Below are 23056 nucleotides of genomic sequence, written 5' to 3' on the forward strand. Positions count from 1 at the left end.
ATTACTGCATTTTATGCATCTTATATCTATGTATATTTTTTATTAATGTTTCATAATAATATTTTCAATTTTGTTCGCGTGGATTTCGGAGCAGCGAGAGCGAAGAGAAAAATCTCCGGTTATCTCCCATCGATAAAGTAACTCCTCGTATATTTCTATTCGCGTGCTTTACCTCATATCCTCTGGACGTCTGGTTTCGCTTCCGATCTCACGGATGGCGCGACGATGCACTTTCCAGTTTGTTTTCTTGTGCGCTCATTCAATTCTCCAACTCCAATCCTCAATTCTTCTCTAGGGGAAGCTAAACGTTTCCCCCAAACCTCGTTTTCTCAGAAACGCCAATTTTATCTACCTTTATTACAAAATTCTCGATCGTTTAACGTTAACTTTGATATATCGCTGAAAAAAAGATCGAATATTGCAACGTCGCGTCGTCGAGCTCCAAAGCGATATTGCTTTTGCATCGCAAAACGAATGCGAATTCTTTAATTGCTGCAGCACGTAATTCCGACTCGTCTACCGTCCCCCAAAAACTACCCGAGGTGAGCAACTCCATATTCCGCTCAAAATACTTACTTTTACTTACTTTTCATGGTTTTTTAAAATGAAAGTATACCGCAAAGGAAAATATTTCGAATTTACACATTTTCCGAGAATGTGCAGCACGTACATGGAGAGGATTTTATTTTAAAATTTACCCTGAAAATCATGTTAATTGTAGGACATTTCGACTAATTTTATGTGATTTTCACTATTTTTAAAAATATGTATTACAACAAATATGACATGCAAATTAAAACGGAGTTCCCACAAATTAAATATATATCTTTTGAAATTTGCTATATATTGAATTTCTACACTGTTTATTGTAGTGCAGAGTAAAAAAAAAACAAAGAAAATCACATAAAATTTGCCGAAATGCTATGTTGTTTCACTATTAACATGATTTTCAGGGTAAATTTTAAAAAGAAATTTCGTATACAAATAAAAACAGGATTAATAAATGAATGCAGAAGTTCTGATGATACAGTTTATTATCATTAGCATTATGTTTACGCGAGGTACATGCGCCGATTCGCGCGTCGCAACGATCGAGGGACGTCTCCAGCTTTCACTTAATTCCTGCATTCATCTTTTTTTTTTTCATTTTTTTTTCTCACTCAAGTCCCCGAACGAATCGGACTCGCGTAAGGTGCGCTCAATCGTAAATAGGTACATGCAAAGGTGGGAATTACGAAAGAGAGGAAGCTAATCGGTATATAAGTTATCGAATTAAGCGCGCGAGAGGATTAATTCACAGGTGATGCGGGATCACACCACGGGAAGAGGGGGGGAAGGTGGTGTGATGCCGCGCGAAGAGAGAACTCTATATATACGAGACATTATTATCGTTAGCGTTAGTTATAAATAAATAAAGAAGCGGCATGCGTTTCTCTCGAAGAAACCGGGCCGGGGCTTCGGCGATTCATAAATAACGAAGGAACGCGGGTGCCCCTCCGCGTCGCCGCCACCACCACCACCTACGATCGACTCTCGCGAGAGATGTAGGTATATACACTCGAAATATACACTCGAAGTAACATCGCTATATAACGGCGAATTGATTGTAATATGGCGAGTCGCCGCGGGGCTGTAAAACTGTATCAACTGATCGAGATTGCGTATACGTCGCGTGTAAAAATACTATAATGGCATGTCTCGCGAGAACGGGAATTCGGCACGCGCGTTCCTTCCGCTTAACTCAACTAAGGAAATAGTGGGTTCTTTCCATTTAGTGACACAAGTCGACGCAAACGTCATTCTATTCTTCTCAGCATTTAGTGAGTATAACAAAGACAATACTTGTGTCGACTTGTGTCACTAAATGGAAAGCACCCAGTAACAACAATTGGCGATAGTAGTGATAGTAGTAGTAGTATTAATAAATACAGACGAGGCCGAGTGTGTCGATAGCTTTTTCGTACTTCTAACGTGGATCGCGCGCGATCGAGATCGCCTTTCAGTCGCCTCCGTTCGTGCCGGCGATTTCCCCTTTCCGGGGGAAGTCCCCGCGTGGAAATTACAAATTGACATCCGTCCCTTTGTCGCCTGGCTTCCCTCCACGAAATCCTCGCGCGTATAGTCCGTTTCAGTGCCAGGATAAAACTTTTACGTTATACGTTATTCGCGAGAGCGTGATCCGAGCGCGAGACGCGAGCGAGGAGGAGAGCCATTATAAATTCACGGTGAATTCGATAACGTATAAGCTCTTGCTCTTGTCTTCTTTCGCGCGCGCCTTCAATTCCTTCCTCTTTCTTTTCGACAGTGCGTTTCTCTCCCCGCTTATTATTCGACCTATTTGTTAGGCGCGACCGCGAGAAAATGGTTCGATTGGTGTCGATTAAATAATTGGCGCACAGTTGGCCAAGTTCCTCCTCTTCTTTTCTCTCACTGTGTGGCGTATTACAAGTGCGTATATATATCATTCAGCATAGCAGAAATCTCGCACATTGTTTCAATGGCGCGTCGTCAACGTCTCTTTGTCAACGTTTGCAGAACCGAATGAATTTTCTGGCCAAATTTTCGTTAGGAATTTTTTTGTTTGTCAAATTAATTACGAAAATAATTTTTCCGAAATAATAAAATCTATCGTTTCACGCGAAGCATAGATTGAAAAAAATTCGAGATATTTTTGTTTCGAGGGAATGGGGGATTTTATGGAACTTAGCTACGTATTTTAAATTCATTTCTGTACTTCTCGAGAATTAGTTTTATTATTGCAATCATTCAGACGTTACTAAATTGGTTGCTTGCTATGCTGAACGATTTCTAATAGATAGAATGTGTAACATGGAAGAAAGAGGGGACCGATGGATATTCACGTATTCGTAATATTATTAGGAACGTTTTTCGATATATTCGATAAACACACAAACCATTTAGTATTTTCGGCATAAATCGTGTTTATTTATTACTTCATAAACTTTCTAATGTTTCCTGTTACAACAATATATATGTATCTACTATATCTCTCGCCGAAAATAACTGTTTATTTAAATTGCTCGCCCGATTATTTAATTGACACCAGTTTTTCAAACAGTCGATATAATATTTTGCAAAAAAGAAAAAGAAACTATCTAACCACTATCTCTCGTGTTTTTGCCATCGACGAGGTACTATTAAGTGGATTTCGATTTTAATATCGATCGGTTTATAATCCGTCATTTAATCGATTCTATTTGTCTGAAATCCGAGCGATGCTCCTTTCGTTTGTATTTTTTTTTCTCTTCCGTTTTGCAAAAGAGGAATAATAGAATTTTTTTTTCCCTCGTAAAATTTCCCGTTAAATCGCGACGTCCGTCTCTTAAATCGAGTTATTAGTCTCCGAAATTTAACTGTGATTTCAAAGTTCACACGATAGCTGTATATGTTTTTATTTTTTTTTAGGGGGGAGGCCTCTTTTGGGTTCGTCAGGCATTCCAATTAAACCCGGGTCGCACAATCGAAACGCGTCTCGAAATATGATCGAAGGTTAATAAATTAGTAGCTTGGGTGCTTATATTTTACGTATATATTTCTCGCAATCCCATTTATTGAATTTATCCCATAGATTGAAATCAACGGCGGTCAGAATTTTTTAAGATTTCTCACCCTCCACCTTTTCTCTACTTTTCTTCCCTTTCGAAATATGGGATAATATTCGAATCATAAAAGAGAAGATAATACGGAATCCTCCGTTACATTTTTAATATCCATCAAGCTTCCGATATTGACCATAATCTTGTTGGAAATTCTCATTTCCGCGCCTTCGCGGTGTTTCTACGATATTACATTGCAATTTAGAAGATTGCTCAATATTTGATTGCACTGTCTACAACGAGCTACATAGGTATATTGGTATGTTCATAATCGATTCCGTATAACGATTTCTCCAGTTGTTTCTCCGCGTGACGATTAATTATAGTTGATAACGTAATTAATGTATTTAAAAATTGACAAATATTGACTCGGCATTTTCGATTTTATACGATTATCGAAATAAAAAACCGATTGAGGCAAATATCGATACAACTTTTCGGTAAAATACCGTATATTAGATATTATATAATTGAACGTCGATATTATTATAGACATTACAGATATTATTATAGATATTATGGATATAACATATCCTTGGTGTACATAAAAACAACACGAGTACGAGTTTTTTTAATTAATTACAATTTTGATGTATCGCGCACGTTAACTTATGTGCGTTATCTGTTTCTTTCGTGCGACGTACGTCAAATACATCACAGATCCGACTAATTTATCATGTCATTGACCTTAAAGCAATATGATTATACCACGATACAACGGTGTTATCAGTGAAATTATATCGCGGTATTTTTATTTAAATTTTTATCCAAATTTTTATTGAACTCTCCGACTTTTTTTTCTTATTAATTCTCTTTAGCGTTTCGGTCTTGTAAGAATAGAGATTTTGGGATGCTGACGGGTCGACTGACGACATTGTTTCGCTGTTTGATCGCGGATTTCACGCGTCACTCGCGTATCTACGTTATCGTTATTCCCGGAGTCGCGCGGTGTCTTCACTTAACAGGTACCTCGTCGTTGGTTTCTCGGAGTATCTCTCAGAGTAATTCCAGGCAACCGTAGTCGGGCAGCTCGCGCGCAGCTTTCGTCCGAACCAGTCGGACGGTGTGCCTTCGTCCGGCGGCCGAGGACGGTTTCGACATTTCGAACGGACGTATATATATATATTTTTTCTTTTTTTTTACGTTTTAGTTTTTTTCTTACACACGTTATTTCCGCTCCGCGATGCTTCGTTGTAACGGGAGGGAGAGGGGTGGGAAGAGGAGCGGAGGAAAACTTGATGAGGATCGACGTTCGTTAATGGAGGCGCTCGTCGAGCGGTCACATTGGCGCGTATCTCGCGATTCGCGTGATTCACTTTTCGCGCTGTAACTTTTCCGCACGTAGATCCGACGTGGCGTGTGTGTGTGTGTGTGTGTGTGTGTGTGTGTGTGTGTGTGTGTGTGTGTGTGTTGTGTGCGTGGTTGTGTGTGTAATACTGGTGACAATCATTGTCCCGAGGGGATAGCAAGGAGGAGCGATAACTTTTTTTGTCCGATGCACCATGTGTGTCTCTTGCAAATTGCAATCTCTTTCTCACCCCATATTTCACTGTACCATCCAGATAGAAAAGAATTAACGAATATTTTAATTGATTTTCGAATTGTTGAATATTTTAATTTATCCTCGAGTTATTCAATATCTTTTTAGTTTACTCTTACTGCTGAATTCAGGTACGCGTCCAAGACGACTGGATTTTAAAGACTTTCTCGACTTTTTCTTTCTTTCTTTTTCTTTTTTTAATGACCAGATGTCTTTGGAAGAATTGAAACAATTAAAGAACTGATCGCTCGTCGTTGCTATCTTCCTCACTTCAATTTTCAATTGACCGTGGCACAAGCTATGTGTTTTTCTTTTATTGATCTTTTACTTAATGTTTTCTTAAAGCACAATGAGGTCTCCTCCTAGCTCCTCAAGCTCCTCGCCGCGCCCGCCGTCCGTTTCGAACTTCTCGCGACTGCCTTTTACGGTGATTTATTTCTCTTTTGATTGCCTCTTACGTCCCATGTTGCAGATCTTGAAGTGGCACAGGGACATGTCTGAAACACGAATCGCGTCCGTTACTCGCCGCTGTCGCAGCCGCATCGCTCCAAATAACGTAGCGCAATAGATCGTAGCAATCGCCTTTTATTACTTGAACAAGTAACTTCTGCAGATTCTTCACATGCATATTAATTATAAACTTATTATTATTAATAACATACTAAAATTACTTTGAGTAGCGCAAATTATTTCGCTCGCATGAAATATAGCATAACATGATATTATAATGTTATAATATAAATGCGCTTGCGAAAAGAGTGTCAATATATTAGTTGCATTCGCAACTTATTTGGGCAGAGAAATTCAATTTTATCAACTTAAAAATCTAAATCAGAAAATTGTAGCAAATAGTATTATTATTAGTTAGATAATGTTAAATATGTCATTTGAGAGAGATGTCATTTGCTTAAGCGAACAAATTTAATTACTAATTGAGTATTAATCCATCAACGTTTTTTCCGACTTTTTTATCTGGTGCAATTCAACAAACACGATTTGTTGGATAATTTGAGGTCGTGCAGCGAATCTTTGTTTATGCAGAATATTTACGGAATGTACATATTTTTTATCAGTTATTTATACGGATTTTAAATGAGGAATTATAATACAGTAGCTAGCAGCTAATGTAACTCCTCATTTTCAAATTTTTATATGAAGGTGATCGATCAAATCACAATCTCCTTCGCGAAGTCTTCTCTACATCGCAATTCTCACACGGCGCCAATTTTCGTCAGGAGTAGAACGGATCGTCGTCGGTGCTGCTTCGGCCGCATTCTTTTTTTAAAATTAAAACGCGAAAAGAATGCAACATCTAATATATCTTTATCGACTTGATCGTCGTATTTTTTTTTAGATTATTATTGGATCGTTTGTTCTGTCACTTGTGACACGTGTGGGATTTTATAGGCGCAACGAATGACATTTCGAGGCCGCGGTGAGGAAAATATTTGATCTTAATGCTTTCTAAGATCAAGACTAAAAGCAGCGAATTAATTTGCGCACCTACTCAAGAAAAAAAAATGAAGAGACTATTCGGAGTAATAATAGAATTGCTGTCTTGTGCATTAAACATATTAATATTTTCGAAATATTCGAGATCAAATGGAAAATCTGCGATCGGCGATCTCCCTTTCGAAGTTTCGAGCCTCGAATCAATCAGGGAAGACACGCGCGGGAAAGAGAAAGACAGAGAGGGAGGGAAGGGGGAGAAAGAACGAAAGACACGTAATGCGTCACGCGTCAATTGCTTCAATCAATTGTCCATCGACGGTCGCCGTCGGTCGATCGAACGAGCGGCGCAGATTGCCATATGTATGTACATATATGGACGTGTGCATGCGAAACGCACGTCTCTCCGCGAGAAGTTTATTCGTGGTGGATTAGCGATATAGCCGAGAGAAACGCTCTCTCGGACCATCTGGGAGTCTTGTACCTCCCTCTTCCCCTTCCGCGCCGCCCGTGTATTCTCGACCTCGGCCTTCCGAAGGCCGCCTCCCTCCCTTCCTTCCTTCCTTCGAAAAATGAAAAGGGATTTCTCCTCGCGGGGATTTCCCGAAAACGTGCGCGGCATAATCCTCCGATCCTCGCGGCGATCCGGCTGGAGCTATAATCCCCGGAAGAAGCGATAACGGCCGGGTTTTGTTTAACGGGCTGATGCGATGGCCCCGACGACGTCGTCCCACACACACGTCGTGACGACGGGAAATTCGCGGGAAAATAGCGGCCGAAATGATTCCGAATGTCCCGAAAGTGTATCCCCTTTCACGCGGTTCCCCACCACCGGAACGCTTTCGCGTAAGATTCTTCTCGCGCGCTCGCTTTATTCTCGCATTTTATCTAGTTTATCCCATGCTCAACCATTTCGCGGTTACCTATTCTACTTGATCTTTCCCGTCTCGCTGCCACAAAGCTCTATAAAACTTCTTGCAAACTGGACAATTTAAGCTCAGGAATTTATTCATTCCATTTATCCACTTACACGATTAATTTTAATTTGTAGCGAGGCTCGTATCCGTGCGATCTATCGTTTCTCTCTCTCCATTTGAAGAGTAGATTATTATCACAATCAAATCTTGCTCTACCCCCCTCCCCCTTTTAGACTCGGAAACGTCACGAAATCCCGCTGAAATTCATGTCTGGATTCCAGACACTCGAGCCCGCATTCTTTTGCATTTTTTTGCAATAAATAACGAGGAAAGAGATTGAGATCACGGGAATACTCACAGCTGACCGTGTTTACGCCGTGTCGTTTGTTCGGATTTTGCGTATCGTGGATCATGGCCGCGGGCACCGGCAGCGCTTCCGGTTCCTGCTCCCCGCTGGCGTATTCCGGCTGCGACAGCTGTTCCATCGCGCGCTCCCGCTCGCGCGCCTTCGCCTCCAGGATCGCCTGGATCTCGATCTGCTCGTCGGTGATCTCGTGCTCCTGCTCGGTCATCCGGTGCTTCTGGTCCATCAGGTGCTTCAGGCGGTTCACCAACATCTGCGTGTCGAAATATAATCGAAGAATTCAATTAATGACATGATTCTTGTGTATAATTTATTTTTATATTTTCACCGTGCAATATTCTTTCCGTGTCGCGACCCTCGCGCGATGTCTCGAACGGTTCGAGCCAACCGTTTAACATCCGGCGGTCATTTAATTTCGCCGAGTTTAATTTCCAATACTACGAATGTTGCGCGCGACAAGGGCGACTTTACGTCAAGCGCGCTCGTAGTGGCGCTTTACGTCATTTCGTTTTACTCGCGGATGATGCGCTAATGCGATTCTTTGTCGCGCGCGTATATACGTTTGATGTCAATGAATTACTCTCCAGCGAGGAATGTCCACGTGGATACAACGTCACGCGCGATTGGCTCTCGAGTAAGAAAGAACTTTCGAGAAATTCTTCGTTCAACAGGCAATTTTCTGTGACACAAGTGTCCGTTTGGACCATTTCTTTTCTTTTGTTTTTTTTTGTTCTAAAAAGCATCTTGCTCAAAAAATCAAGTGCAAACTCAGCGAGATTGCACTTGATATCCGCGGTCTTTAAATTGGCGATTTCTTCGAGTTAAACGCCGGATTGTTGGATGCAACGAGGCGTCCCAGAATTCGCGCAGAATTTTGGCTTATATACTCACGATATTCTCCGCCTCGTCCGCGGGGTCGAAGAAGATGCCCGCCGGCAGCGGTTCCGGCTGCGGGAACGCGTGGGCCCTGTCGCTGCCGCTTGTGGCGCAGGACAGCACGAGTGCCGCCAGCAGACACAGGCTTGTCCTAGCGGCGGCTCGTCGACTACCTCTTTTCGTCATTCCCTCGTATGTCTCGTGCTCTCTGCAGAAAAACGAGAAAACGGGCGCGCTCGCATACAGAAGGATAACATATATAGAGACTTACAGGCAAGACGATTCTAAGCAGACTCGTATACTTGTTCTGGTAAGACGCAAGAACTTATGACTTAATGCTTATAATTTTGTGCAGACAGCTTCTTGCTAACCGTATATAAGGATTTACGAGAAATTAATATTTACGAACGATCATAACATCCTACGGTACGCAGAATTACAATTCCAATCATAAGTTCTTACGAGTCTTATATGACAACAAGTTACGATTTTGCTTAGAACTGAACTCATTAATTTAGATGACTTATTGTTACAAGAATTACATGACGTAATGACGATTAGTAGAGAAATTTCACGAAGGAGAAAGGTGATATATGGATAAAAATTATGGAAGATTTGTTACACATTTATTATGTACGGAAAATTGCGGATTATGGGCTCTATCTAATTGAATCGATTGAAACGAATTATCGCTGGTTTTCAATTGGACAGTTCCTTCCCGAAATCTCTTTTTTCCCATCTTTAATATAACGAAAATATTTTCGTGTTTGTAATATGACTGTTGTGAGAAAATCAAGAAGTTTTCTTTATTTTGTTATGAATATACCTGCGACGCACATTTTTTTATTCTTTGATATTCTGTCTCGCCTTCCGCGGACACGTTCGAAGTTACACTGTTTCGGACTTACATTTTACGCCCGGAATGCGTCGGAATTCTCGCGGAATGGAATAATTTACTTCGGAAAGTCGGTTCACGTCGGTTCACGACTGCGGAACGGTTGTAACCCGAAAGGAAAGCGAGAACGTGTCCCGCCGAGATCGAATAAGAGAAAATCAAATCGATCAATTATTCTTTTCCCTTATGGAAGACGAGTTTCCAGAGGCTTCCATGTAAGAAGGAAAAAAAAATATATATATATATGGGAGGTGCAAAAGTAAATGCGAATCAAGTAGATGCGACCGGAAGGATTTCGACGCGTCGCAGCCGCCGCGTTGGTCGCGGCGAACGAGAGATCGAGAGAAAACGGAGAGGAAAACGTCCGTGCGGCCGCGGCGATTGTATTATGTGTAATCGCGATATGTGCCTCTCACCGCCGCGGCGCGAGATAGAAAAGTTCTCGCGGGTTATCCGCGCGTGCGGGAGGAGAGGACAGAAGGCGAGGCGTTCCGTCCGGCGAGGTTGGTCTAATTGATTTTTTGCCCTGTCATGGACCCGAATCTCTCAGCTCTCGAGGCGGGAACGACCGTGGACGGACAGGGGGCAATTTGGTACGATCCGCGAGCGAGCGAGCGAGCGAAGGTCCCTCGCCCCCTCCCTCCTCTCTGGGGGTCATCGCGGATTATCCTCTTGACCGATACGGCGTTATCGCCGTGACGGGCCGCGTGTCACGTGATAACGAAGTAAAATCGCGTGCGAGGGAGAGAGAGAGAGAGAGAGAGATCAGAGACGGCATGAAACTAACGGGGTAACGAAATTGCGCCGATATCGCGCGTCACGTATACGTACGATGACGGGAAAACGAGATAGTGACAGATGTACGCGGACGTGTCGCGTCACGGGCGGACGATAATAACAACGCTAAACGAGGAAAATAATAATAAATACTACAGAAATCGGTGGTAACACGACGGAACAATTGCTGTCACTGTCCGTGAGAGACGGACAGGCGAGGAGAGAGAAAGAGAGGCACAGAATACGCCGCGCGCGTTTAACGATTATTTATAGATCCTAAATCGATTTCGCCGTTATTTGCCGGCCGCGAGAACGGGCGAGTATCGCGACGCCTCGCCTCCGCGCGCGCGCCCGCGTCCGTCGCAAACAAAACTATTAGAAATCAATTCGCTCGCGCGCAGATTCGCTCGCGTTCGACGCAGAAGGCTCTCGCCGTTGGCGCGGTAATACGGCGATTCGGAGTTACGGCACGGCGGCGGAAGCGGATCAGCGAATTCTTTAGCTTCGATCGGCAGCAACGGAGAGAACGGAATTTAATTCATTCTCATGAAGTATTAAACAAAACAAAAAAATAAAATAAAATGATTAGCTGAAAACAAATAAAGCCACCCGATGATTTCAAAAAATTTCCGTTTGGCAAACCGAGGGTTAAATCAAATTAAATGAACCGTATTTAATTTCAACGAGGAACGCAAACCGTTGTTGAAGCCACAGGTGTCGCGCGTGCCGGAACGTCGCGAATAAGTCCCCGGCGGTCGGCCGGGGTCGCGATCGGGATCGCGCGCGAGCGGCAACTTACTCTGGTAACGGAATAACCTGGCCGAGAAACTCGCGCTCTATCTCGCCGTCGACGACGCCGTTTACGACACGCGGTGGTAGAATGAGCGACGAAGGGCTGTTGCACCCTCTATTATACCCGCCGCGCAGGTATCCACCTCCGCGCCCGCCCCCTCTCCGTGTGCCTCTCCTGGTATACCGCCCCTATAGTATAGTAGTAGGTGTTCGGACGGAAGCGACGCGGGAAAAGAAGAAGGGTTGCTCTCCGCGATCTCTCCTCCTGGCCTCTCCTCCTCTGCATGCCCTGTCCCGCGCGCACCCTCGACGTTCTCACGCCGAAACGCGTGCGCTCGTTGTTTACACGGTTCTCCTTGACCGCGCCGTTAAAGCCACCGCGCGATTCTCTCGCGGGTTGCCGACTTGTACTTGGGATCCAAGGATCCTGATATCGCGCGCGAAGAAATAAAGAGTGCAGAGCGGCTTTTCTAGCATTACCGAATCTCGGATCGAAGCCTTATAAATTCTCGTACGGCCGAATCGCGTTCGCAACTCGTACATGTAACTTTACTTGCAGCGTAAATGATTTTAAAACACGTTGAGAGACGTGTAAGACGCTCGTTTCCATCGATGTAAACTGACTTGAATCTCGGTTCAGTTTCCGCTCTTTATCTCTTCCTAATTCTTATAATTAGAACTAAAAAGAAGACAAAAAGTAAAATCAACATTGATAGAAACGTGTTACAAGTCTTATTTCTACCAATGTAGATTAATTATAATCTCAGTTTAATTTACTCTTTAGCTTTTTCTAATTTTTAGAACTAGAAGAAGATGAAAAGTAAGTAAACTGAGATTAAAGCTAATCTACATTGATAGATACGGACGTAATAAACGCAGAACAAAAAAAGTGAAAGATAATTAGAGCGATAATTTTATAGCGAATTTAATTGGACTTAGTACGCATTCAATGTATATTAATGCCGTTTGTATTTCATCTAATCTCAATGTAAAAGTGAAATAACTCGAGTAATAAAATGGCCAATACATATCTTTTTTTTAATCCAAAAATAAAGTATTTACTATTAAGAATACTATTAAGAATTTCGTGGCTTAACCCGTTTCGATATTAAACATTTCTACGTCGATTTGTATACAATGGTTTTAATACGCACTGATTGAGTGCGCATTACTGCGTTCAATCGAATTCACTATTAGAAAAAGCGTTTTTCGGTATAGATATATAATTCGTCTGCCTTTCGCGTGGAACCACGTCTCTTCTTGTGCAACAAATTAATTCCTCATTATTCTGTATATACATGTATGTATATAGGCGTAAGAAGGTATTCGGATAAGATTGTCGAAAAATGAATATTTTGTGAGGCAAGAGAGAAGACTTTTATCTTTTATTTTTGTTGTCCGAATATATCGAGATAATATATCTCGCGGATATGAAATATTTCATATACAAAGTATCCATTTTACTCTCGACGAATTTTTCTTTAATAATTTTGTGCGCGGAATGAGTTCGAGGATCGATTTACGTAAAAGAATTACATCGGATACAGAATGAAAATTATCAATCATATAGATTTTTAAATGAATGAATTTTTAAATGAATCTCTACAAAGTACAAACGAATATCGTCTAACAAAATGAAAAATTATTTCTATCTCTAATTACATTCATTCTTCGTTCTATGTCAATTGAATATTTTTTTGTTCCTTTTTTTTAGTACGTTCATGTATTAACACTTTTTTCTTTCAAGTTTAAGCTGCAAGAATTTTGATGTAGAAATTTTTATATACAATAAGAATCGAGTGTCGCGCGCGACACGAATCTTGCCGATTTCTCGTTTGCGAGAATCGAATGAAGAGAGGCGCGTATCGCGCGCGTCCCTATTATTCCGTCCAGGAGAAAAGTGTTTGAAATCCGGTTCGAATACTCCCGCGACCGCCCGATTCCGCCGCGCGTCTCTTCGCGCGCGAGGGTCTTCCTCAATCGCGCGTTTTAACTGCGACGCGCTGATTATTGCGCGCGATGACGAGGAAAACGATGCGCATTACAAAGACCCGCCGATATGCGGTCTCCGGCGGATGCAATGAAAACAAACGAACGTCAGGCGGGCGGACAGGCTCGCGTCGATTCGAGATTGCGTGCAATTCTCTCGCCGAATTCCGTCCGTGGAATTTAAGATATTCGGCGGCGTGGGTGTGGAAGAGGGTGTGTTAGCGCGTTTTAGGATCACGCGCGCTCGAGAAGATACGCGTATATAACCGCGGACGATCTCCGATCTCTCGTATAAATCTCGGCGCTGATGAGCGAATGTTTATAATTAGAACGTTTAGCAACGTTCGGTCCTACGTCGCGGGCGGATGGTGACACTCCGAGATCGCGTCTTATCGCGACTTATCGCGGAGAGGAAAGGGACAGGGGGGAAGGAACACGCGATACGGAGAGGGAGAGTATTATCGAGATTCGATGAGGAGATTCTTCTCTCTCTCTTTCTCTCTGTCCTTCTCTTCCTCTTTGCCCTCTTTCTTTGCCTTTTTTGCCCTCTTTTTTTTCTCTCTTCATCCTCGCGCGCGTCTGACGAAATTCTTAGCTCTGTGAGTAAATATTAAAGAGCATCCGCGATCGACTTCGATGGGGACCATCCGATATCGGTCGGCAGATAAGACGTATAACGGGATCGTCCCACTCAGTCTCGGCTTCTCGCTAACGAAAAGCCGAGAGAGAGAGAGAGAAAGAGAGAGAGAGAGAGAGGAATGTTATTTAAAGCGTTTCCATGCTACTCCGCGAGGATTATTGTATATGTCAAGTCTCTCTAATAAGAGCTTAATAACAGATTATTGATATCATACGTAGGCTCGCTCACATTCTCTCTCACATTGCGCAGCTTCGTCTGGGCAATTCGATACATTTCGCATGTCTCGACCTCGACGCTCGTCTCTATACACGAATCCGAATCGTTCGACAAGGCGAGATGTGAGAGGGGACGCGGAAGGTACTGATCGTTTTCTCGCGACAGAAATTCGTTCGCACATTTCGATATTTTCAATCTCACAGAGCGACTCCCGGTGTGAATTCCTGCACTTTATTAGCTGGAGTCGAAAGGGTGTTTGTTCCTCGCGTTGCATCGATTTTTTTCCTTACACCAGTCGCCAGTCTACTTTGTCAAATGAAGACCACTCCTATATATCAATGCATTTGAACGCGAACTCGATCGTCATATATCCACGTGCATCAAAACCCGGGGAATCCCGCGCCGTGCGCCCGTTTGGGGTTAATTACCTAATGCCCTCCCCCCATTGCACGTGCGCGTCATTTGCGGGCGTGTAGTGTTGGCGGCTTGCGCAACTGTATACACACCACCCTCGCTTTGTCCTATACCTTTACGGGAAGGAGCTGCTTTAGTTTGAACGTGAAATTAATGCAAATCCGAGGTGTAGTATATGCGCGATAGATCCGCAATGGATCCCCGGGTTACGCGCGTACGAACCTTGTAACGCGCAAAACAGTTTCGAGTGCGGTAGGGAGGAAGGAAGAGAAGAAGACAAACAGAGAGAGAGAGAGAGAGAGAGAGAGAGAGAGAAAGCCACGCGCGGAAGCCTCGCGAGTACACTCGCAAGGTATTTAATGCGACATACACATATGTATAATACATGTGTAGTTTACATAAGGGCGCTCCGTAATTGGCGGTAATCGCAGGAAAAGCGACGATTCGTAGCGACGTGCGAAGTAACAAGCTGAGAACATTGGAATAAGCGCGCGAGGCGCGCTTCTCGGAAGCAGAACAGAAAGTCATAACATCAAAATTGCATTAAAATGAATCCAAAATGATTATTAAAAGTCACTGTTCGAAGTCACGATTCATTTTAACGTTATCGTGACCTGTTTTTCTGCTTGGATTGTTTTCGAGAAAAGAAGGATTGAAAATTAATAGCGTCTTATTTTAACTTAGCGTATTTTTTTCTTCGTTTTTATCATAAATTAATTTCTGCGGTATTAATAAATTAATTAATAAATGAATGATATTGATTTGCGCCCACCCGACTATAACGAATCAATTTATTAGCGAACTGAATTCAATCCTGTTCGAACAAATGAATTTTATTCCGATTCAGTATTCTAACTTTTTCTATTTGTACACGGTAAGAATGATTTTGCTGAAATGTCTAAAATTTAACTAGTATATTAATAAATACAGACTCTAATAAAATATAATTTTATTGGACCATTGAAATAATTATGTTGAAAGTTCAATGATAAGCAATGCTGCAAAGGATTTTCTGGCCACCAATTTAAGTTTTCAACATAATTATTTTGATGGTCCAACAAAATTATTTTCAAATGTGTATTTAGCTGAATTTTGGATATTCCAGAATCGTCATTTCCGTGCTTTATAAAAAAATTACTCTTCTTTCGTTCACAGGATAAAATTTCCTCGATTATTCGCTACCCCTAAATTCACGTTGAACACATCATGTTGAGCGACGAGGAGGATCAGCAGCAGCAGCAGGAGGAGGAGGAGAAACCGTTCGCCGTGGAGCGCGCGAAGACCGGGCGCGCGAAATGCAAGAGGTGCAAATGCCCGATCGAAAAGGGCGAGATACGGATCGGCAAGTACGTGTCGAGCTTCTTCGCAGACGGCAAAATGATGCCGGCCTGGCACCACGTCACCTGCATGTTCGACACGTTCGCGAAACAGCGCGCCAGCACCAAGAGGATCGACGACCCCGCGGAGGACGTGAAGGGCTGGGAGCGGTTGTCCGACGACGACAGAAAGGTCATCCTGGAGAAGCTGGAGGCGTTCGAGAAATCCTGTAATTATCCTAATATCGAGAGGAATGAGAGGCTTCCTTTTTCTTTCGCGCGATTTTCCCTCGCGCGTTTTTTCCGTGGTGTCTTATATCCTGCAGTTCCGGAGTCCGAAGAATCCCGTTGAAAAATTTCCAGTGTAATTTTTGTTAATTAGTCTTCAGCAGCAAATCCTTCGAAGTTGACTTTTTCCTTAGCAAAAATGTCGACGAAAATGTCATCGCAATTTTCCTTCGCAATTCTCAAGTCCATTTTCATCAATGTATGTATATAGATTGACTTTAATCTCGACTTTAATTTACTGTTTATCTCTTTTTCTAATTTAAAGATAAATAATAAATTAAACCGAGATTAATGTTAATCTACATCTGATAGAAACGGACACCTCGTTTTTTGCCCTCATATCTTTCTCTGATATATCAGATAAAAATCCCATTAACTGCAGATAAAATTAGCCGAGGAACAAAAAGTCCAGGTGAAGCTTCGTCATTCATACGACTTCCTAAATAATTTATGAAAAGCTTCTTGCGCGAGAAACTCGTCGAAATTATTGTCACTTACATACTTCTGTTAAGGAAAAATTAATTCCGAATTGTGACGGACGGTCCTTTCGAGACACGCTGGTCCGCGAGCTTCATTAGCTTATCCGTAGATCTGCCGTTGCCTACCGATTTCTCAGAACGGAATTGACGTTTGCACGTAGTCGTCGCATTATCTCGAGGCGTAGTCGCCCGACGTTACACGGTGGAATCATTCAAAGGCTTTCCGGCTTTTCTCTTCCGAAACTTCCGCGACTTCTAATGGGTTTTCCCCCCCCTTACAATTGGAGCTTTGCGACGGAAAGTTCTAAAGAAGCTCGTCGCTTATGAGAAAGAGAGAGATTGCTCATTCTCGGGGACGAACATGAAGGGGAGGGGGAGGGGAGGAGTGGCAAGTTCATCGGTATTGAGATTACAACGTGTTATATTGCCCTATTTCTATATACTGCGCAATTTCAGCCTGTAATTAGAAATCGTTTTGCGAAGGTGGATACTATTCCCGGACGTGCGATCGCGTAGGAAGGAGATTTCCTGCACTTCGAGAAATTTCGTCACTGCAATCTATTAATGATTACCTTCGAGGCGGAAGTTTTATTGGGATTTTTTTCACCCAATTTCATTACCATTAACAATCGTTTTAATAATATCATTTTAATAAATAAGATGTCAAGTGTTTCTTTTCAATATTTAAGTTCCAAAAATATTGTATAAGACGAAATTTTACGGAATTTTAGACTGCGAATCACGCGCGATTCGCGCCGATAATTGAAAAGTAAATGAGCCGAATAAAATTAGATTTATATAATAAACGAAAGCCCAGGTTACGGCTAAGCCGAACTTCTCCTCGTATTAAAATTATTAAAGCGGAATTAATTACTCCGCATATTATAATAAATATTAATAACCTTTAATTATTAATAACCTGCGTTAATTTCTTCTTCTATAGTGCCGGACTCGAAGAAGGCCGCAACGCCACGTAAAGCGGCTTCCTCCTCCGGTAGTTCTCCGGGAAAAACGGCGAAGAAGACTTCGGACCAGAAGAGGGTCGCGGCGGACGATAAGAAAAAAGGTAAAGAGAGGGGTAAGGAGGAAAGGAGCAAAGTGCCGTCGAAGGATGACTCCTTTCGCGAATTTCGACGGGTATGCAGCAACGTCGCCGACGTCGACGCTTACACCGACAAGACTGCGATTGTCAAGAGGATGTTCACGGGAGGATCGCTCGGCGGTGAGTACTTCTGTGTACCTCTCTTTCTCGTTATACCAACAAGATCAAGAAATACAATGCTAGTATTATTATTCATGTCTCGCATAAACGATCGAACGAACGACTGCTTAGATGGATATTAGAAGGAAATTCTAGTCGAGTATTCTCGACGAGAGAGAAATTATTTATTTGTCATTTTTGCATTATGTTATATTATCTGATATTATCTGTACGTATTGGATATTACAAATTATTATTGCTCTCCAATGTGAAAAGTCGAAAATATTTTCGACGAGAGAGAAATTATTTATTTACGTCATTTCTGCGTCATGTTTTATTATCTAATATTACGTGCACGTATTGGAAATTAAAATTATTATTACTCTCTAATGTGAAAAGGAATGATCCCTCAAGTAGACTATTTATGACGTTTAAAAAAAACGTTTATATTTTTGTATAAAGACTGGTGTTAAATAGACGTCATTAAGTTGGCGTTAAAATTATACATGTTTATTGCACGATTTTTAAACGTTTGTTAAACGCATTTTGAACATAACCGCGTTGCTTGAGCCGCCATAAAAAATTAAAGGATCCGAGGATTTGGATTAAATTCTTTCTGGACGAGTTGTAGTTTTGCTAAACTGCAACTTCGAGGATCGAGAGAATCTTTCAGGAGATTCTCAAGAATATCCGATCATTTTCGATCGGGGCGGGCGAGGTGCAACACTTAATCTGCACGCATTTCATATTATTCGGCACACTCGGTAAAATAAGGCTGCGATAAACTTTGCGAGATCAGGGATTCGGTGTTTCGGTGACCTCGATAAACCGGCGGAAGCACACTGCAAATTGGCAAATCGTCTCTCGGTTCTAATCGCGAGCGTTTCTCGAAACTTGCGACCTCGCGCAAACTTGGCCTGTAACAAAATCGCGGATTGGATTGTCTCCTCCTACTCTCGCGACGGGGGATTCGCGTTCCATTATTGTGTTATCGTTATTGTGCGCTCCTTTCTTAATATGTGCCGAGGAGAATGAATAAATCCGCGTGAATAAATCCCTCCGGACGGACGGTGAGTGCCTTATTAATCAGGAATCCTTATGATATTTTCACGAGGGTATCGAGAAGCGGAGGTGTTTATTAACGACTTATCCTGCCGTTAAAAGACGTGATCCTCGCGCGGAGAGGAAGATTTCTGAAAAATGTATGCTTCATTGCGACGTGACGGACACGGTGCGATTAGACAAACAAACTTGTAAACGGATAAACAACATTTCTGCGCAGTTCTTCTTGGAACAGTTTTAAACGCGTAAATAGAAAACGTGTTACATATAGATAGTTCAATCTAGATGATATGCGTTGCTTTTTTTTTAAACATTATTATGGAGAATACAAAAATTATCTTTTGATTCTTTTAAGTTCAACATTTTTTTTTTAAATAAAACTTCAAGGATATGAGATACTAATTGTAAACTTTATTCGAAATTAATAATAATATTTTTTTCTTAACTGGATTTGTATTTTAATATATCTATATAAAAATCTGTATACAAAGATGTGCGAGTTTTCCAAGTTTCCGTGAATTAAAAATTCTTTCCAAATTCGCGGTACGGCGGTAAACGCGATGGCACCGACTCTGCTGGCCGTATTATACTTATCGCGACTTATCGCATGATATAAGGCACAAATTTGCGACTTCGACCGGAAATGCGAGTTACAGTTGGAGCGTGATCCCGCGATAGCGGTATCGGATTTATTTTCGGGCAAAAACGCGGATCTCTTTCGAAATCACCCACGCACAAAACACACGCACATAACACCCTTCTTTCATCATGTTACTCGTTACGAAACAAAAGTGACTTCGCTCGTCTTATACGGTCCGTCAAAAGTTGTATTCATTCAATTAATTCAAATACCCATTGCGAAACATTAAAGATATCTTATAAAAAATAATAACGGTAAACAAATAAAAAATACTAACAATAAGTACCTGAGAAGATTTCAAAATTTTTAGATTTTTTCTTTTCTTGGCACTATAATTTTTCTCGTTGAACGAAAAAAAAATAGAAAACCGTATTGTGTTGCGTTGTTTTTTTGTATTATGTTGCAATTTTAATTAGGAAAATATCACGAAATTATCTGCCGCGTTTGAGTGAAAGGTTTGATCAGTTTATCATCAATGACTGGCGAGAATCGTACTGAAGACGCACCTATCGAAATATGCAGTCTTAATTTGTACTAAATAAAGCTCCTGCAGCGGTATTGCGCAAAGTACTCTCCCCACCCACGCTTATACATCTTATTTTTATTCCTTATTTCCTTTCTCCCTACCGCGCTTTACATTTCTATTATGCCCTGTACCTACGCTTACACATATTGTTCTCATATTTAATAGTGGATAGGGAAAGTACTAGATACTTTGCGCAATACTGCTACAAGAAGCTATGTTTGATACAATTTTCAATATCCGATATCTATATAATATGATATCTCTGGCCAAGGGCATAATAGAGTTGTAAAGCGCGATAGGGAGAAAGAAAAGATGAGAATAAGATGTGTAAGCGTGGGTGGGCAGAGTACTTGGCGCAATACTGCTGCAAGGAGCTTCAATTGATATAAATTCTGATAGATGCGTCTTCGGTATACGATTATCGCCAGTTATTGATGATAAACTTGTCAAACCCCCAATTAAACGCGGCAGATAATTTCGTAATATTTTCCTAATTAATTAAAATTATTGTTCCCCTCGTCAATGAGAAAGATTACAAATTGTAAAAAGAAGCTTAAAGAGAAACGCTTCGGCAGGATATCGCTCGTATATATAATCTGTTATGCGCGATACGTCCTCCTCCCTCGCTTGTGCTTCTCGCGAATTGCTCCCGCTTTACCCAACAAATAGAGAAAGAGAGATAGAGAGAGAGAGAGAGAGAGAGAGAGAGGCGGAGGCAGGACATGACTCGCGCGCGAGGCAGAGGAATAAACCAGGCTGAGTGTGAGTCACAGGGCCTCCGTACGTCGTATAGGTCGCTATACGTTACGCGACCTACGGCGGCGAAGACGAAGACGAAGAGGAGGAAAGAAAAGGCAAAAACGAGGGCGCGAAGGCGAGAGTGCGAGCGAGTGAGAACCGACGCAGAATATTTAACCGGATCCCCATCAATGGGGATAATATATCGATGAGCTCGCGGCGCGGCGCGGCGCGACGCGGCACGGACGCTTTTCTCTCCTTCGCGTAAACACCGCGAGGTCTATCTTCTCGTCTCCTCCGGTCGCCCCTTTCCCCCACTGCCACCGCCCCCGAAACTCCTCCGCCTTTTGCGCGTTTTGCTCCATTTCTCATTCCATTGCCAGATCCTCTTCGCCTGCGCTATCGCGCTTCCCTTCCTCGCGAGGAGAAACCTCGCCTTCTTTTTGATTCCTCTCTCTCTCTCTCTCTCTCTCTCTCTCTCTCTCTCTCTCTCTGCTCTGCTCTGCTCTGCTCTGCTCTCCCCCTCCCTCCCTCCCGCCCTCTCTCTTTTCCTCCCTCTTTCACGCTTTTCTCGGTGGCGAAGGGGCGAGACCCCGGGAGAGAACGGCGGCGGTTAATAAATATGATACCGGAATCGGATACAAGGAAACCATTAATCACCCAACGCGGGCGCGCGAACGGGAGACCCGGGGCACCGCGGTTAGCGCGAGGGCCGCTGCGCTAACTGAGTGGAAGATTTTTAAACCGGGGTTATCTGCGGCCGGACGAAAGGAAAGAAGAGAGAGAGGCCGCGCGAAACTCATCGTCCCCAAAGCGCTCGTCGCCGAGTCGCGTTTCCGCGGGAGAGGCTCCGCGCCGCGCCGCGCCGCGCGAAACGTATGCCAGCCCTCTCCCTCTTTCGCGCGGGGGACGTCCGTTCCCTTTCGGGACGGGCTGTATATCGCACTCGCGAAGTTTCGGCCCGGATGTTACATCGTGAGAAACGGCCGACACGACATACGCGTGACTGGGGCAATTTTTCATACGAGTAACGAACGATGAGAGAGAAATGAAGCTTCAGTCGTTGATTATAGAAACTATTTTCTTAAATATCTATTGTCGAACGCACAAATATATAATATTGAATACGTAAATATTGATAATTTTTAAAATAAAAAGTCTTATCAAAGGATTATCATATTTTCGAATAAAAACTTTATGAGTTTACCTCGAATGAATGCAGTGAATATTTCAATAAACTTCGTGTTTAAAACTTTTATTATTTTAGTTTAAATTATTAACTCTGAACGCGCGTTTTACATTAATTAACCGCAATTATTCAATTTTTATTAAATTTTCAATTTTTTATTAAAATATCCAATTTTTATTGAATAATTTATTTAAAAATTCAATGAATGTTGAATAAACTTATTTATTAATTTTTATTTTCTTAGAGCTTACAGCTTCTTCAGTAAACAATCCTTTTTCGCGCAAGATACCGCGAAATTGGATTTTATCCGGATTCTTTAACTTTGACTCTGTCGGAATTTATCGTGTTAACAAGTAGCATTTTTCGTGAAAATCACGGTATCGCGGGATTTGTTTTCAAGCTGTCCGTTGTCTCAGTTTTTCGCGTCTCATCGCGAGCGGATGATTTTCACGAAGAGTAATACTCACTGTCGCTGTCGCAAGGGGTTGACGAGATTCTTCACACGTAGCCAATAATATCGGTCCTCACGAAGAGGTTCCCCGCTTCTCCCGCTTCTCTCCGAACCTCCCTCGGGTGCTGCGATGAGATCCGCACGGGGCTCGATGAGATCCGCAGCACGCACGCACAACGGAAAGAAAGATCGGCCGCCTTATATAAGCCTCGTCCTTATATACACCGTCCGATTCGCGGGTGATCGCGATTACTTTAAGTCATCCAAGAAAGCATCCACACGCGTTTCTCGTTTGGGATACTTTCGCGGTATCTCTCTATCTGCCTATCTCTCTCTCTCTCTCTCTCTCTTTCGCCTCGCGCTCTCCTCGTCTTTTCGCGATACTTCTCGAATGATCTCACTCGCCCCGCGGTTTTGCGAACTTACTATCGATTCTCGGTTCTCTCGCGCGGCGGGCAATCATCGTGTCTTATAAGCACTCGGACGGTCCCCACCTCCTCTAATCGCGCGGGGGGAGCCGCCGCTGCTTCTTCTTCTTCTTCTTCCTCTCCCGCGCGGAACGCGCGCCGCGACGACGACGGCGGCGGCGGCGAGCCGAGCCCCCTTCTCGCGTTAGCCAGCTTGGCTCCAGACTATCGTCTCCTCTCTCACCCTCGTGTTCCTCCTTTATCGCCCTCCTC

General features: G+C 42.7%; 2 protein-coding genes across 5 annotated transcripts in view; one reads left to right on the forward strand and one right to left on the reverse strand.

Annotated features, from left to right (window-relative positions):
• LOC105454399 (DNA ligase 3) overlaps nt 1-23056 on the forward strand; it is a 39941-nt gene that overhangs the window by 739 nt on the left and 16146 nt on the right. For 2 of the 3 annotated variants that reach the window (XM_011696984.1, XM_011696982.1), the window contains exons 2-3: nt 15642-16032; nt 17513-17791. In XM_011696984.1, coding sequence (XP_011695286.1) covers nt 15693-16032; nt 17513-17791 — 619 coding nt within the window. In that variant the 5' untranslated portion in view covers nt 15642-15692. Of the gene's footprint in view, nt 1-5629; nt 5714-15641; nt 16033-17512; nt 17792-23056 lie in introns of all 3 variants that reach the window. The other variant, XM_011696983.1, reaches the window with a different exon arrangement.
• Nucleotides 1017-22826, reverse strand: LOC105454398. 2 transcript variants are annotated; one of them, XM_011696980.1, is made up of 4 exons: nt 22393-22826; nt 8779-8971; nt 7882-8140; nt 1017-5654 (listed from the first exon to the last, which is right to left on the reverse strand). In XM_011696980.1, exons 2-4 carry the CDS (start codon nt 8947-8949, stop codon nt 5590-5592), a joined length of 495 nt encoding a protein of 164 aa, XP_011695282.1. In that variant the 5' UTR covers nt 8950-8971; nt 22393-22826; the 3' UTR covers nt 1017-5589. The 2 variants fall into 2 exon arrangements, with proteins under 2 accessions (XP_011695282.1, XP_011695283.1); XM_011696981.1 differs by lacking the exon at nt 22393-22826 and adding an exon at nt 11235-11312.

Source organism: Wasmannia auropunctata, unplaced genomic scaffold, assembly GCF_000956235.1.
Source record: "Wasmannia auropunctata unplaced genomic scaffold, wasmannia.A_1.0 LD335985.1, whole genome shotgun sequence".
In the NCBI taxonomy this organism is placed as follows: Eukaryota; Metazoa; Arthropoda; class Insecta; order Hymenoptera; family Formicidae; genus Wasmannia; species Wasmannia auropunctata.